The sequence below is a fragment of the Xenopus tropicalis genome, chromosome 9, assembly GCF_000004195.4.
Source record: "Xenopus tropicalis strain Nigerian chromosome 9, UCB_Xtro_10.0, whole genome shotgun sequence".
In the NCBI taxonomy this organism is placed as follows: domain Eukaryota; kingdom Metazoa; phylum Chordata; class Amphibia; order Anura; family Pipidae; genus Xenopus; species Xenopus tropicalis.
Window position 1 is genome coordinate 9964655 of NC_030685.2, and position 15845 is coordinate 9980499.

Below are 15845 nucleotides of genomic sequence, written 5' to 3' on the forward strand. Positions count from 1 at the left end.
CTCACCCCTTAATGGAATCACTGCACATAAATCCCCTCTTAACAGGCTTCAGATATCATAGGGGGTCATTTATGTCAGTGATCCCCAACCAGTGGCTCAGGGGCAACATGTTGCTCCCCAACCCCTTGGGTGTTGCTCTCAGTGCCCCCAAACCAGGGAGTTATTTTTGAATTCCTGACTTGGGGGCAAGTTTTGGTTGAATAAAAACAAGATTTCCTACCAAATAAAGCCCCCTGTAAGCTGATAGGGTGCATAGAGGCCCCTAATAGCCAATCACAGCCCTTATTTGGCTCCTCCATGAACTTTTATGGTGCTTGTCTTGCTCCCCAAGTCTTTTTACTTTGACTGTGGCTCATGAGTAAGAAAGGTTGGGGACCTCTGTCTAAGGGGGTCATTTATGGCAATGACTGCAGTTGTGATCAAGCTGCAATAGACATATAGACAACCTTTGTGCAAATTTCCACAATTTTCATCTTACCAGGGTCAGTAAAACGCAGCTTCTGGTAACTTAAAGAACCAAAATTCCACTTTTTATATTGGAATTTTGACTCTTCTAGTTCTAGAGTGCTGTTGCCTCTTATGCGAAAAAACAAACTGCAAGATGGAGCGTGGGGGAAGTTAGATGAGGTAACTTTCTGCCACTGCTTTCATAATTTTAAAGCTTTGGAAGCTTAGGGTCTCGACAGCAGCCCAGAGCACACTGAGCATGTGCAGTGCCGCTGACATTCAAAGGATGGCCTAACAAGATCTAAGATGGGGATCTGCTATAATGAAATGTAATGCCTGGTTTATTGCTGTAATAGGGCTGCTGAACCTTCTGGTCCAACCTGGTCTGGTACAGTAAGTTCAGTATATAAAGTACAGGTATTGGATCTGTTATCCGGAAACCCGTTATCCAGAAAGCTCCAAATTACGGAAATCCTGTCTCCCACAGACTCCATTTTAATGAAATAATATAGATTTTTAAAATGTATTTCCTTTTTCTCTGTAATAATAAAACAGTATCTTGTGTTCGATACCAGCTAAGGTATAATGGGTCCTTATTGGAGGAAAAACAATCCTAATGGGTTTAATTAATGTTTTACTGTTTTTTAGTAGACTTAAGGTATGAAGATTCAAATTACAGAAAGACCCCTTTTTTCGTAAAACCCTTGGTCCCGAGCATTCTGGATAATGGGTCCCATACCTGTACAACATTGTTATGGTAGGTTTTAGCAAAGTAGGCAGTAATTTTCCCCTGTTTCTGTTACTACATACCAGGTTCCTACCTAGTGCTACCTACCTCTGTTTCTAATTTGTAGGCAACATGAGAGAACTCTTTCACCTACATTTTCTAAACTTGGCCTATAACCTAAGTATGAATCTTCCCCTGTCCGTTGTTGTTCCTCAGTCTTTAATTTTCTTGGAATTGTCTTGAAATCAGATTGGAATTCAAAGTGTAAAGTCTATAATCTGAAAGGAAATATATAATATAAAGGTGAACATCCCCCTTAAACCTCAGGCTACAGAGAGGGAACTTCATGTTTGCATAGGAACGTACTAGGTGGACTTATGTTGGAACTTTAGGCTTTAGGTTCTTTCTCTGGGGAGAACAATCATTTTAAGGGCAGTGGGGGGGGGGCATTTTCTTGAGTTTGAACTGAGCGGCTGTAAGGTTGTGTTGCTGGAAACGAGAGTAGTAGGAAATTGTGCAATGAGTTGCCGAACATTCTGCTAAACCAGTGATCCCCAACCAGTGGTTCTTGAGCAACATGTTGCTCCCCAACCCCTTGGATGTTTCTCCCAGTGGCCTCATTTTTGAATTTCTGGCTTGGAGACAAGTGTTGATTGCCTATAACCCAGTGTAAAGCCAAACAGAGCCTTCTATAGGCTGCCAGTCCCACATAGGGGCTACCAGATAGCCAATGACAGCCCTTATTTGCAACCCATGCTTGTGTTGCTCCCCAACACTTTTCCCATTTGAATATGACTCACGGGTATAAAAGGTTGGGGATCCCTGTGCTAAATGGTTGCTACAAAACCAGTTTGAATTCATACACATCAATACAGCACATTTAAGGTATATTTATTTATTTATGGTATTTGGGTTATTTACTTTAAATGACAAGTACATTTAAATCACTTATTAGGTGTTTAGTTTCCAAGTTATATTGTACTGAGAATCATTTATCTTCTCAAATATTCACTCAAGCAATTGATCAGCAATACATAAGATCTAGCGATAATAAGTCCCAGTACCAGTATATGTCAATTAATAATAATGTAGAGAGGCATACATGCCATGGCTTTGTTGCAGATTTTGGTTATCTGGTCTCGTTGGCCAATGCTGAGAGCATAATGTACAGGGCCCCCTCCTAGAGTCTTCAACTTGCTGCTTCAGTCTGGATATCTCCATGCGGTGCTCTTCCTTTAACTCTTTCATCTGTTGTTTCAGGGAGGCTATCTCTGATTGATGTTTCTGATTCAGTCTTAACATCTCCATGTGATGTTCCTTCTCAGTCTCTACTAACTGTTGTTTCAAGTACATTGCCTCTGTGGGCGATTGCTTTAGAGAATGATCCGACTTTTGCCATGAAACATTGTTCTCTGGTGCTCTGTGTTTATGTAAATCCCAGGAAATGGGATTAGAGGAACCTGACGGGGCTACAGGAGATGTGGAGACACCAGGTCCCACTCTGTTCGAAGGAAACTGAGGAAAATCACCAGCACCTTGGGAAACAAAGAAAGATAAGGGTACAAAAAACTGCAATTTATATAAAATAAATTTATGGAACTCATCTATATTATTCCCATGATTAAATGTCCAGATATCAACCTTTTCATGGGCCCCCATTTCTGTTAGCAATGCAGTAAAGAGTGCTAGGTGGTCAACTGCCTAGGTGGTCAACTGTCTTGGCCCAGTGTCCCGGGAGGCCATGTTTAGTGGCACATAATGAATGCTTCTCCCAATGCGAGTGGCTTAGTGTTTGGGGGGGTGGAATTTTTCTTAAAAAAAAGAATAACCATTGTTTGCCCCAACTGGACTGCAACAAGGGGACACAGTTTTGGGGGTACCAAGTGCCCTTTGAGTATTGGAATATTGAAGAAAATAAAGGGAAATGGGTTTGGAGTTTAGTGTTCTATTTGGGGCTTTTCCTATGTATAAACTTACGGCTGGTCTCCAACGCTTTCTTGAGTGCCTCCAGTTTATTCTTAGATGTGTAACTTCCCGCCTTCTTCTCTGTTTCACTGAAGAGGAGGAGTTCCTGGGAATATCGCCCAATGCTTGGCTGTTGATGGAGTATCTTCTTCTTCTCCACAGAACTGCTTTGTTTCAAGTCATCAAGGACCACAATGATGTTCTCCTTGCCTACGAGCCCAGTAAAGCAAAAGGTACATAAATATTAACTGCATATAAAATTAGAATACAAAGGAGAATATTTAAAAAGTCAAGCAATAAGGGGCCTATCAGTTTTTTTCCCCGCGATTGAAGAACATCAAGGAGGAAAAATTTGATCTTGAATATTTTTGGAATTCTAATTTTTCAATTTGAACTTGAAAAATCATCTGTAGATATCAACATGAGCAGTATTATCAATATATTATCACAACTGGGTATATCCAATTTGAGGGTTTTTTTTTATAAATATGAGAGCGCTCAAGAAAAAAAATTGCAATCCCCCCAACAATTTTGTTGAGTTTTTTAAAAAATAATACAAATTAGAAAATTAAGAAATCTGTCTCTAAGGGTTTGATTTATTAACATGGTAAATATAGTGTTAATGATAGTTACCAATCTCTAACATATTGTAATTCTTTTTTTATTGAACCATATATTTTATTTTACAGAAATTGCCCAAAGCCTTTCCCCACCAAGCTATCTGCCCCAGGAAGCATTCGGAACACATTCTGTGGAACTGACACAGGTATTGGCTTTGATAAATGTGATCAAAAATCATTAAAAACTTTCCTGACTGTGAGGAAAATGTTCTTTATAGGAAGGTTTTGTAAGCCTTTGAAAGTTTTGTATGCCTCTGTAAGTTTTGTATGCCTTTGTAAGGTTTGTATGCCCTTGTAAGTTTGGTATGCCTTTGTAAGGTTTGTATGCCCTTGTAAGTTTTGTATGCCTTTGTAAGGTTTGTATGCCCTTGTAAGGTTTGTATGCCCTTGTAAGTTTTGTATGCCTCTGTAAGTTTTGTATGCCTTTGTAAGGTTTGTATGCCTCTGTAAGTTTTGTATGCCTTTGTAAGGTTTGTATGCCCTTGTAAGGTTTGTATGCCCTTGTAAGTTTTGTATGCCCTTGTAAGTTTTGTATGCCCTTGTAAGTTTTGTATGCCTTTGTAAGTTTTGTATGCCCTTGTAAGGTTTGTATGCCTTTGAAAGTTTTGTATGCCTCTGTAAGTTTTGTATGCCTTTGTAAGTTTTGTATGCCCTTGTAAGTTTTGTATGCCTTTGAAAGTTTTGTATGCCTCTGTAAGTTTTGTATGCCTTTGTAAGTTTTGTATGCCCTTGTTAGTTTTGTATGCCTTTGAAAGTTTTGTATGCCTTTGAAAGTTTTGTATGCCTCTGTAAGTTTTGTATGCCTTTGTAAGGTTTGTATGCCCTTGTAAGTTTTGTATGCCCTTGTAAGGTTTGTATGCCCTTGTAAGTTTTGTATGCCCTTGTAAGTTTTGTATGCCTTTGAAAGTTTTGTATGCCTCTGTAAGTTTTGTATGCCTTTGTAAGTTTTGTATGCCCTTGTAAGTTTTGTATGCCTTTGAAAGTTTTGTATGCCTCTGTAAGTTTTGTATGCCCTTGTAAGTTTTGTATGCCCTTGTTAGTTTTGTATGCCTTTGAAAGTTTTGTATGCCTTTGAAAGTTTTGTATGCCTCTGTAAGTTTTGTATGCCTTTGTAAGGTTTGTATGCCCTTGTAAGTTTTGTATGCCCTTGTAAGGTTTGTATGCCCTTGTAAGTTTTGTATGCCCTTGTAAGTTTTGTATGCCCTTGTAAGGTTTGTATGCCCTTGTAAGTTTTGTATGCCTTTGAAAGTTTTGTATGCCTCTGTAAGTTTTGTATGCCTTTGTAAGGTTTGTATGCCCTTGTAAGTTTTGTATGCCCTTGTAAGGTTTGTATGCCCTTGTAAGGTTTGTATGCCCTTGTAAGTTTTGTATGCCTCTGAAAGTTTTCTATGCCTTTGTTAGTTTGCTACTTCTTTGTAAGTTTGCTACGCCTTTGTAAGTTTTCTATGCCTTTATAAGTTTGCTACTTCTTTGTAAGTTTGCTACGCCTTTATAAGTTTGCTACTTCTTTGTAAGTTTGCTACGCCTTTGTAAGCTTTTAGTAGCTGCTGTGGTATTGGCTTGACCACCAAAGGATCTCCTCTCTCTCTCTGTACATACCAGGTACCAACATCTGACTATCACCCCATTCACAAAAGTTTCAAAAATATTTGATCTCCTCTTTGGTTGTCATTTTTTAACAGAATAATGAGTGGTGTACATAAAGGTAAAAATAATGTTGAAATGACAGTAAGATAATATGAATATTGACCCTAGAAATGATGTATGTAATGCACTGATAACAGTTCAACCAATTTTTCCATTGTGATTTAAACAATGAAGGAAAGGTGATCTGATAACAAAGCACAAGGAAGTTGGTGTCTTCTATATTCCATGTAGTGCAATGTTTGCCTCTGGGCCAATCACCAATAGTAACTAATCAGCATTTAGCTTTTACTAGTCACCTGTATAAAGGCAAGCATTTTTGGTTGCTATGGGTTGCTGGGTAGAATTTGCACAATATATTATATCCTACTTGGAGCCCAATATCGAATCAGAAGAAGTATTTTCTAGTATATTTAAATTTGTGGAAGATCGTTAGCTACCCCTGAAATAAAGAGTGGAGAATGTATAGAACAGGCACAACTACATTCCAACCCCTGGGCAAGACACATAAAGAAGAGCAGAAAGACTTGGAGCTTCTGTAATTTTGCAACCTTGTCAGATATAGATACAGTAGGAGGTCTCAGTAAAATATAATAAGCATGGAAATCTCTCTGGGGTTGGAGACTGTATAGAACAGGCACAACTACGTTCCAACCACCGGGAAAGACACATAAAGAAGAGCAGAAAGACTTGGAGCTTCTGTAATTCTGCAACCTTGTCAGATATAGATACAGTAGGAAATAGAATAAGCATGGCAGTCTCTCTTGGCAGGCACTCACCAAGGCGCTGAGATAAGGTCTCCAGATGTTTGTCATACAAGGAGTCGGGCACATCAGTAACATTTACACGTCCATGGTTGAGTGAATGATACAAAATGGCAAATGTGCAGTTATTTATATCAGATAAAAACTGTGAATAATTGTTAGATATTTCCACAGCATGGACCTCCAAGTTCCCAAAGTCTTTACTTCTCAGAAGGGCCACAAGCCAGTTATAATTACTCTTTGCGCACCTAGAGAAGACCCTGACCCAATGCTTTTGCCCAGATGGAACATCCAGCTTAGGGTTCTTCTTGCTGATTTGTTCAACCGCACCAGCATCAAACTGTGACAAGAGAGAACATTTCAGATTAACCCTTCCCAAACGCCCAATGGGAGTTTGTTTGTTTTTTTAGGTAAAGGAAAAATTCTATATTTCCTTTAGGGACAGACCCACGATAGAGCAGTTTCTTGAATTTCCAGTGTGAAGAAAATATGGAGGGGTGGGCTCTTTCTCTGTGGAGTAGTGGGCACTGTTTCTGTGGAGTGGTGGGCTCTGTTTCTGTGGAGTGGTGGGCTCTGTTTCTGTGGAGTGGTGGGCTCTTTTTCTGTGTAATGGTGGGCTCTTTTTCTTTGTAATGGTGGGCTCTGTTTCTGTGGAGTGGTGGGCGCTGTTTCTGTAGAGTGGGGGGCTCTTTTTCTGTGGAGTGGTGGGCTCTGTTTCTGTGGAGTAGTGGGCTCTGTTTCTGTGTAATGGTGGGCTCTGTTTCTGTGGAGTGGTGGGTGCTGTTTCTGTGGAGTGGTGGGCACTGTTTTTGTGGAGTGGTGGGCACTGTTTTTGTGGAGTGGTGGGCTCTGTTTCTGTGGAGTGGTGGGCATTGTTTCTGTGGAGTGGTGGGCACTGTTTTTGTGGAGTGGTGGGCTCTGTTTCTGTGGAGTGGTGGGCACTGTTTTTGTGGAGTGGTGGGCTCTGTTTCTGTGGAGTGGTGGGCACTGTTTTTGTGGAGTGGTGGGCTCTGTTTCTGTGGAGTGGTGGGCATTGTTTCTGTGGAGTGGTGGGCACTGTTTTTGTGGAGTGGTGGGCTCTGTTTCTGTGGAGTGGTGGGCACTGTTTTTGTGGAGTGGTGGGCTCTGTTTCTGTGGAGTGGTGGGCACTGTGTCTGTGGAGTGGTGGGCACTGTTTTTGTGGAGTGGTGGGCACTGTTTCTGTGGAGGGGTGGGCTCTGTTTTTGTGGAGTGGTGGGCTCTGTTTCTGTGGAGAGGTGGGCACTGTTTCTGTAGAGTGGGGGGCTCTGTTTCTGTGGAGTGGTGGGCTCTGTTTCTGTGGAGTGGGGGGCTCTGTTTCTGTGGAGTGGGGGGCTCTGTTTCTGTGGAGTGGTGGGCTCTGTTTCTGTGGAGTGGTGGGCACTGTTTTTGTGGAGTGGTGGGCTCTGTTTCTGTGGAGTGGTGGGCACTGTTTCTGTGGAGTGGTGGGCTCTGTTTCTGTGGAGAGGTGGGCACGGTTTCTGTAGAGAGGTGGGCTCTGTTTCTGTGGAGTGGTGGGCTCTGTTTCTGTGGAGAGGTGGGCACTGTTTCTGTAGAGAGGTGGGCACTGTTTCTGTAGAGAGGTGGGCTCTGTTTCTGTGGAGAGGTGGGCACTGTTTCTGTAGAGTGGGGGGCTCTGTTTCTGTGGAGAGGTGGGCTCTGTTTCTGTGGAGTGGTGGGCTCTGTTTCTGTGGAGTGGGGGGCTCTGTTTCTGTGGAGTGGTGGGCACTCTTTCTTTGGAGTGGTGGGCTCTGTTTCTGTGGAGTGGTGGGCTCTGTTTCTGTGGAGAGGTGGGCTCTGTTTCTGTGGAGTGGTTTGCTCTGTTTCTGTGGAGTGGTGGGCTCTGTTTCTGTGGAGAGGTGGGCTCTGTTTCTGTGGAGTGGTGGGCTCTGTTTCTGTGGAGTGGTGGGCACTCTTTCTTTGGAGTGGTGGGCTCTGTTTCTGTGGAGTGGTGGGCTCTGTTTCTGTGGAGAGGTGGGCTCTGTTTCTGTGGAGTGGTTTGCTCTGTTTCTGTGGAGTGGTGGGCTCTGTTTCTGTGGAGAGGTGGGCTCTGTTTCTGTGGAGTGGTGGGCACTGTTTCTGTGGAGTGGTGGGCACTCTTTCTTTGGAGTGGTGGGCGCTCTTTGGAGTGGTGGGGGCAGAAGCCAGATTGTAGTGGGTCCAGTAGTTAGATGATAGTGTGAGAGTTCATTGTGTACATGTTCTAGTAGTTTTGAAGAGAAAGGAAGGAGAGAGATCAGAGAATAGTTGGAGGGGATTGAATTTTAAGGATAGGTTTAAAGTTTGTCCATATTTCATCCTGCAAATCTTACTTTAGTATCATGTGTCTTTTCTAGCCATTCGCATTACAGATCACTATACATTTCCATATTATCAGCAGATCACAGGCTTTCCTTACTTACTGAGCTCGTTTGTTTGGAGTGCTTATTAGAACCACCAGGGGAAGAAGCTGAGGTTCCTTCTGACAGACCTTTAGGAGATAAAGGAACAGATAACCGATAAACTGGATAAAGTCTGTAGCGGGAGCATTGTGGGTATTTAGAGATCTGAATGATTAATGATGTTTCATAGACACATTAAATAATAAAATGAATTTCTCATGGGGGGGAAAGCTTTAAAGCCAGTGGTTATGACTATGTCCTCACCCACCCCACCCCACTGCGCTATAAAACCAGGAAACCTTTGTCATAGAGGTCTAGTGCCCTTTTTATATAATTTTATGCGGTTACAGGGCATCTGCAAGCGATCCAGAAAGCATTCAGCTTCATGCAAGTATCTCAGCAGGGGAGGACCCCAGATGTGGCAGCTAGGGTAGGTGTTGATGAGAAACAAGTCCCTTGTTAGATCTTATGGGAGAGGGAAAGGTAAAAACTCAGTAAGCTTTATCAGAAAGGTCTATGTAAATATAGCCATAAGCACTCACATAAACGCTGAAATGAGTCCTCTATCAAAAGAAACACAGGATTTCTTGTCTCCTTTTGTGTACACATGTTCTTTGGTATCAGACTTCCTGCTCTCAGAAAAATCCTTCAGGGCACGGGCACGAGTCTGCTCAGTTTGCTTCTCTCTCCCTCTCCCTTCTCCTGCTCCCCGTCCCATCAGAATTTACTCCCCCTCCCATCAGAATTTGCTTCCCCTCCTAAATAGGGATGTAGCGAACCTGAAAAAAAAAATTTGCGGACCCGTTCGTGAACTTACGCCAAATCTCGCAAATATTTGCGGACTTTGCGAACCCCATAGACTTCAATGGGAAGGCGAACTTTAAAACCTAGAAAAGCCATTTCTGGCCAGAAAACTGATTTTAAAGTTGTTTAAAGGGTGCCACAACCTGGACAGGGGCATGCAGGAGGGGGATCAAGGGCAAAAATTTCTCTGAAAAATACTTTGTTGGCACAGCGTTGCTAAAAAAAAACCGCAAGATATTCTAGCGAAAATACGCGGCTTTTTTTCTATTGTGCTAAACACCATGAAAACGGGATTTGCGGAAAAACGCCATGTGTGACTTGTGCGATATTTTTCACGACGATTAAAAAACCATGGAAAACGCCACGCGAACCCAAACTGCGAACATACTGTGAAAGTTCGCGAACATACGCGTTCGCGAACACCCGATGTTCGCGCAAATTTGTTCGCCGGCGAACAGTTCGCTACATCTCTACTCCTAAATGTGCTGTGTAATCTGAGCTATCAGGAGCCAGAGCTGCAGAACAGAAGCTACTAAGACCAAGCTAAAATGGCAGCTGCTATCTTAAACAAACATAGGAAGTTTCTAGGGCTGTTTACTCAGGTATGGTAAAGCTTTCTGCACAACAAATATAGCGTTCTAGCTTTCTAGTGTTCTAGCACTATTGTGGCTAATCTATTGGCAGTAAAATGCCTTTCCTTTTCCTGTATCAGTGCAGCACTGGGTTTCTACAATACCTACAGTGCTATCACTATGCTTTGAAAGTGGATGATGGTCATCAGATTAAGATCTTTCTCTTCAAATGGTGTGGAATTGTTTCAGTTTTTTTGTTTCCCTAGGTGATATTGTATTTGCAAAAATAATAGGTATGCCAGAATCATAGATGTAGCCATCACATATAGCATTATAGAAACCTACTACAGCCTACGCTTATTAAAAAATAGCAGAATTTAGCAACAGTATTAACAAACCCAAGAGGAAATAGGACAGTAGGGCATTACCTCTTTCCAGAATCTCAATTATTGAACCACTCTTGGTTTTAAATGCCCTTTCCTTATTATTAGTCGGAGTCAGAAGGAGAAGAGAGGAGCAGCTATTGATGGTGGCATTTGCACTTAGAATTTGCTCCGTTTCTTTCTTGTTATATTGCTCCACATCATCCATCACAACCATAACCTTCTGCTTGCCTGTGTGAGAAAGAAATTTCCATGTAAATATACTCTGTGGGGCTGAAAGATTAAAGATGAAAAAACAAGTACAGGTATAGGACCTGTTATCCAGAATGCTCGGGACCAAGGGTATTCCGAATAAGGGCTCTTTCCATAATTTGGATCTACATACCTTAAGTCTACTAAAAAAATCAATAAAACATTAATTATACCCAATAGGATTGTTCTGCCCCCAATAAGGGGTAATTATATCTTAGTTGGGATCAAGTACAGGTACTGTTTTATTATTACAGAGAAAAGGGAATCATTTAACCATTAAATAAACCCAATAGGGCTGTTCTGCCCCAATAAGGGGTAATTATATCTTAGTTGGGATCAAGTACAGGTACTGTTTTATTATTACAGAGAAAAGGGAATCATTTAACCATTAAATAAACCCAATAGGGCTGTTCTGCCCCAATAAGGGGTAATTATATCTTAGTTGGGATCCAGTACAGGTACTGTTTTATTATTACAGAGAAAAGGGAATCATTTAACCATGAAATAAACCCAATAGGGCTGTTCTGCCCCCAATAAGGGGTAATTATATCTTAGTTGGGATCAAGTACAGGTACTGTTTTATTATTACAGAGAAAAGGGAATCATTTAACCATGAAATAAACCCAATAGGGCTGTTCTGCCCCCAATAAGGGGTAATTATATCTTAGTTGGGATCAAGTACAGGTACTGTTTTATTATTACAGAGAAAAGGGAATCATTTAACCATGAAATAAACCCAATAGGGCTGTTCTGCCCCCAATAAGGGGTAATTACTGTATATCTTAGTTGGGATCAAGTACAGGTACTGTTTTATTATTACAGAGAAAAGGGAATCATTTAACCATTAAATAAACCCAATAGGGCTGTTCTGCCCCCAATAAGGGGTAATTATATCTTAGTTGGGATCAAGTACAGGTACTGTTTTATTATTACAGAGAAAAGGGAATCATTTAACCATTAAATAAACCCAATAGGGCTGTTCTGCCCCCAATAAGGGGTAATTATATCTTAGTTGGGATCAAGTACAGGTACTGTTTTATTATTACAGAGAAAAGGGAATCATTTAACCATGAAATAAACCCAATAGAGCTGTTCTGCCCCCAATAAGGGGTAATTATATCTTAGTTGGGATCAAGTACAGGTACTGTTTTATTATTACAGAGAAAAGGGAATCATTTAACCATGAAATAAACCCAATAGGATTGTTCTGCCCCCAATAAGGGGTAATTATATCTTAGTTGGGATCAAGTACAGGTACTGTTTTATTATTACAGAGAAAAGGGAATCATTTAACCATGAAATAAACCCAATAGGGCTGTTCTGCCCCAATAAGGGGTAATTATATCTTAGTTGGGATCAAGTACAGGTACTGTTTTATTATTACAGAGAAAAGGGAATCATTTAACCATGAAATAAACCCAATAGAGCTGTTCTGCCCCCAATAAGGGGTAATTATATCTTAGTTGGGATCAAGTACAGGTACTGTTTTATTATTACAGAGAAAAGGGAATCATTTAACCATTAAATAAACCCAATAGGGCTGTTCTGCCCCCAATAAGGGGTAAGTATATCTTAGTTGGGATCAAGTACAGGTACTGTTTTATTATTACAGAGAAAATGGAAATCAGTCTTAACATTTTGAATTATTTGATTAAAATGGAGTCTATGGGAGATGGGCTTTCCGTAATTTCGGAGCTTTCTGGATAATGGGTTTCCGGATAAGGGATCCAATACCCGTACAATGGACAGTTTTCTGACTAATAATACATTTAGGAAGCAATAATGCAAAGTTCTGTGTAAGGTTTGCTCAGACCAAAGACCAAGTGTATATATTTATAAGGACCTGACATAAAAGGATTTTGAAAAAAAGACTAGAAAGTGCTCTTACCTAGACAACTGGACATATACTTAAGTTCCAACATGGGCAGTAATCTGTCCATGTTGCTTTTGTTGATCCTTTCGTATTGCGGCAAGCTGTGGTACAAGATCCCAATAGAACATTTCTCCAAGTCCTTCTTCTGGTAATAAAGGTCAGTGATTAGAAGATATGTCGGCTCGAACCCAAGGTTACAGACATATGGATTAAGGATGCCCGGCAGCCACATGAACTTATGTTGTGGGCAACTTGAGCTGATTATAGCAATATGACATGGCCTTCAAGGAAACAGAGCATGGTCAGGTTAGAAAAGCTGAATTTCACTCTGAAGAGAGCATTAAGAAAATAAGATATTTTGATCATGGCTGCCCCATGGGTTGTTTCCTATTGGCTAAAATCTCAGGTTCCATAGAGGAGGGTTAACAGTACTATTCCCAGAGTTGCTAGGCAAAAGTCTTTGTATCTAAATGATCTATGTTATTGGCCCATAGAGTTATTGACCACTTCCTGTGATTAGAAAGGGATGGTCTTTCCTTTTTGGTCTCCATCTTCTGACCCAGGTGGAGGTGTCTGGGGATCCTGGAGTCAACAAGGCCCAGCAAAGAGTTCTGCCTTAGAGGGGCAACTATTCTAGTGAAAGATGGGGAACAGGGACCCCATGAAGGAGGTTTAGTCAGTTACAGGACTAGCAATTGTCAGGAGAACATTCTGGGAACGTAAGACAGTAAGGCATAGCGTTATTCACAGTAAGTCAATATGAACTGCTGAACAGTTGCTATTAATAACTAAAGCTATGAATTTAATTTATTATTGATCGGCAGTTGCATAAAAATGGGTGGGAAAGTGTTGCTTTTGTATTTATCTCCTTGACCCCCTCAGATTCCAATTTTGCACAAAATGGAGAAGAATTCCCTCCCCGAATCAGTCGTGCTGGCTGATACATTATATAACTTTAAGAAGGGGCTGGATGGATTCTTAGCAAGTGAGGGAATACAGGGTTATGGGAGATAGCTCTTAGTACTAGTTGATCCAGGGACTGGTCCGATTGCCATCTTGGAGTCAGGAAGGAATTTTTTCCCCTCTGCGGCAAATTAGAGAGGCTTCAGATGGGGTTTTGCCTTCCTCTGGATCAACTAGTAGTTAGGCAGGTTATATATAGGCATTATGGTTGAACTTGATGGACGTATGTTTTTTTTCAACCCAACTTACTATGTTACTATGTTACTATGTAATATGGAACACCTTGCACCTTATTCTGCAAAGCAGACACAACAGGCATATTGGTAAATTGTGCAAGTTACTTTATGGTGATATTGTGGTGAAGTAGTCAAATATTCTGCACTCTGCACATAGCGCCAGGTCATTAAAGGGTTTGTTCACCTTTGAGTTCATTTTTAGTATGATATAGAGAGTAATATTCTGAGACAGTTTTGCAATTGATCTTCATTAACTATTATTCTTAGATGTTATTTCACTTTTTGTTCAGCAGCTCTGCAGCTCAGTAGCTATTTGGTTGCTAGGGTCCAAATTACCTTAGCAACCAGGGAGTGGTTGGAATGAGAGACCAGAATATGAACAGGGAAGGACCTGAATAGAACAATAAGTTATAAAAAGTAACAATAACGATAAAACTGGAGCCTCACAGAGCAATAGTTTTTGGCTGCCGGGGTCAGTGACCCCCATTTGAAAGCTGCAAAGATTTAGAAAGAAAAGGCGAATAATTCACCTATACACTATACATAACTATAAAAAAATAAATAATGAAGACCAATTGATTTTGACTGGCCTCGGCATAACAATTATACAGGGTGTGACAGGGAAGCCAGAGAGAGTATCTTGGTAACAGAGCAAACAACAAGCTCTTGTATTTGTACAGAACTGTATGGAACCCCCCGTCTCTATATACAGTGTGGGAAATACCATGCAGGGAATTCTGAGTATCAGTCCAGTATTCATATTAAACATCTCTCCTTAGCCAAAAGGTCTGAAACTTTGCAGTGAGTCCCTCTAATGGGGTGTGAGACGGAAGATGGGGGGCAGGAAGCCTCTTCATATTGTCCCAGCACCCATCATTGTACCTCGATCTCTCACAAATAGCTTTGGATATTTATGTTCTCGGTGTACCAGATCCAGGCAGCCCCCACAGGCCCAAAACATAGACTATGGCATCTCTCAGCAGCCCCTCTGGCATTGACCAGAACCAACAGACTACCAGTCCAGGCCTGCTGTGTGCTGTTCCCAGAATTTCTAACACGGAACTCCCTGTCCCCCAATAATCCCCACTTTTTATACTCACTGTGCATCACATACATTTTAGAGTTATTCTCTCAACCCCAAATTATCAGCCCTTTACTTCCCCTTTACTTGCTGAAAATACTTACAGTGTTGGACCCCACATCCCCCTGAGGCTAGAATGATTAAATAAACACAGTATCAGTCCTACCTCTTTGGGGTACGGTTCATGGTTCTCCTATCCGCTGCCTCGAGCCTCCGAAATGTTTCTAGTTTGCTTGTTGTTGTAGCTTCTCTTATCTGTCTCTGCCCTCGTCTCCAACTGGCTGTGATACTGGGAATCAGGCAATTATACTTTCACTTTCATTCTGATAAACCTGAACTACATACTGGGTCTGCTGTATTGTAATTCACCCCCCCAATCTAAACATCTTCAACTACAGACAAAACTACACACAAAACAGGGGTTTGGATCAAATTGCCACGGCCGCAGAAAAAAGGCCACGGTCGTGTCAAAAAAGCGCGGACAAAAGCAGCAAAAAAAAAATAAACGCAGCAACAAAAATAGACACAGGCGACAAAAATAGACGCGGGCGACAAAAATAGACACAGGCGACAAAAATAGACGCGGGCGACAAAAATAGACGCGGGCGACAAAAATAGATGCAGCAACAAAAATAGACGTGGGCGACAAAAATAGACGCAGCAACAAAAATAGACGTGGGCGACAAAAATAGACGCAGCAACAAAAATAGACGTGGGCGACAAAAATAGACTCAGCAACAAAAATAGACGTAGGCGACAAAAATAGACGCAGCAACAAAAATAGACGTGGGCGACAAAAATAGACGCAGCAACAAAAATAGACGTGGGCGACAAATATAGACGAAGCAACAAAAATAGACGTGGGCGACAAAAATAGACGAAGCAACAAAAATAGACGTGGGCGACAAAAATAGACTCAGCAACAAAAATAGACGTGGGTGACAAAAATAGACGCAGCAACAAAAATAGACGTGGGTAACAAAAATAGACGCAGCAACAAAAATAGACGTGGGCGACAAAAATAGACGCAGCAACAAAAATAGACGTGGGCGACAAAAATAGACGCAGCAACAAAAATAGACGTGGGCGACAAAAATAGACGAAGCAACAAAAAT

At 41.3% G+C, this 15845-nt stretch overlaps 1 protein-coding gene across 1 annotated transcript; it reads right to left on the minus strand.

The window, feature by feature from the left end:
• Positions 1 to 2053: 2053 nt before the first annotated feature.
• Positions 2054 to 15250, minus strand: LOC116407692. The gene is made up of 7 exons (XM_031893537.1): positions 14897 to 15250; positions 12466 to 12731; positions 10371 to 10556; positions 8588 to 8655; positions 6183 to 6507; positions 3152 to 3349; positions 2054 to 2709 (listed from the first exon to the last, which is right to left on the minus strand). Exons 1-7 carry the CDS (start codon positions 14914 to 14916, stop codon positions 2252 to 2254), a joined length of 1521 nt encoding a protein of 506 aa, XP_031749397.1. The 5' UTR covers positions 14917 to 15250; the 3' UTR covers positions 2054 to 2251.
• Between the last annotated feature and the right edge of the window lie 595 nt (positions 15251 to 15845).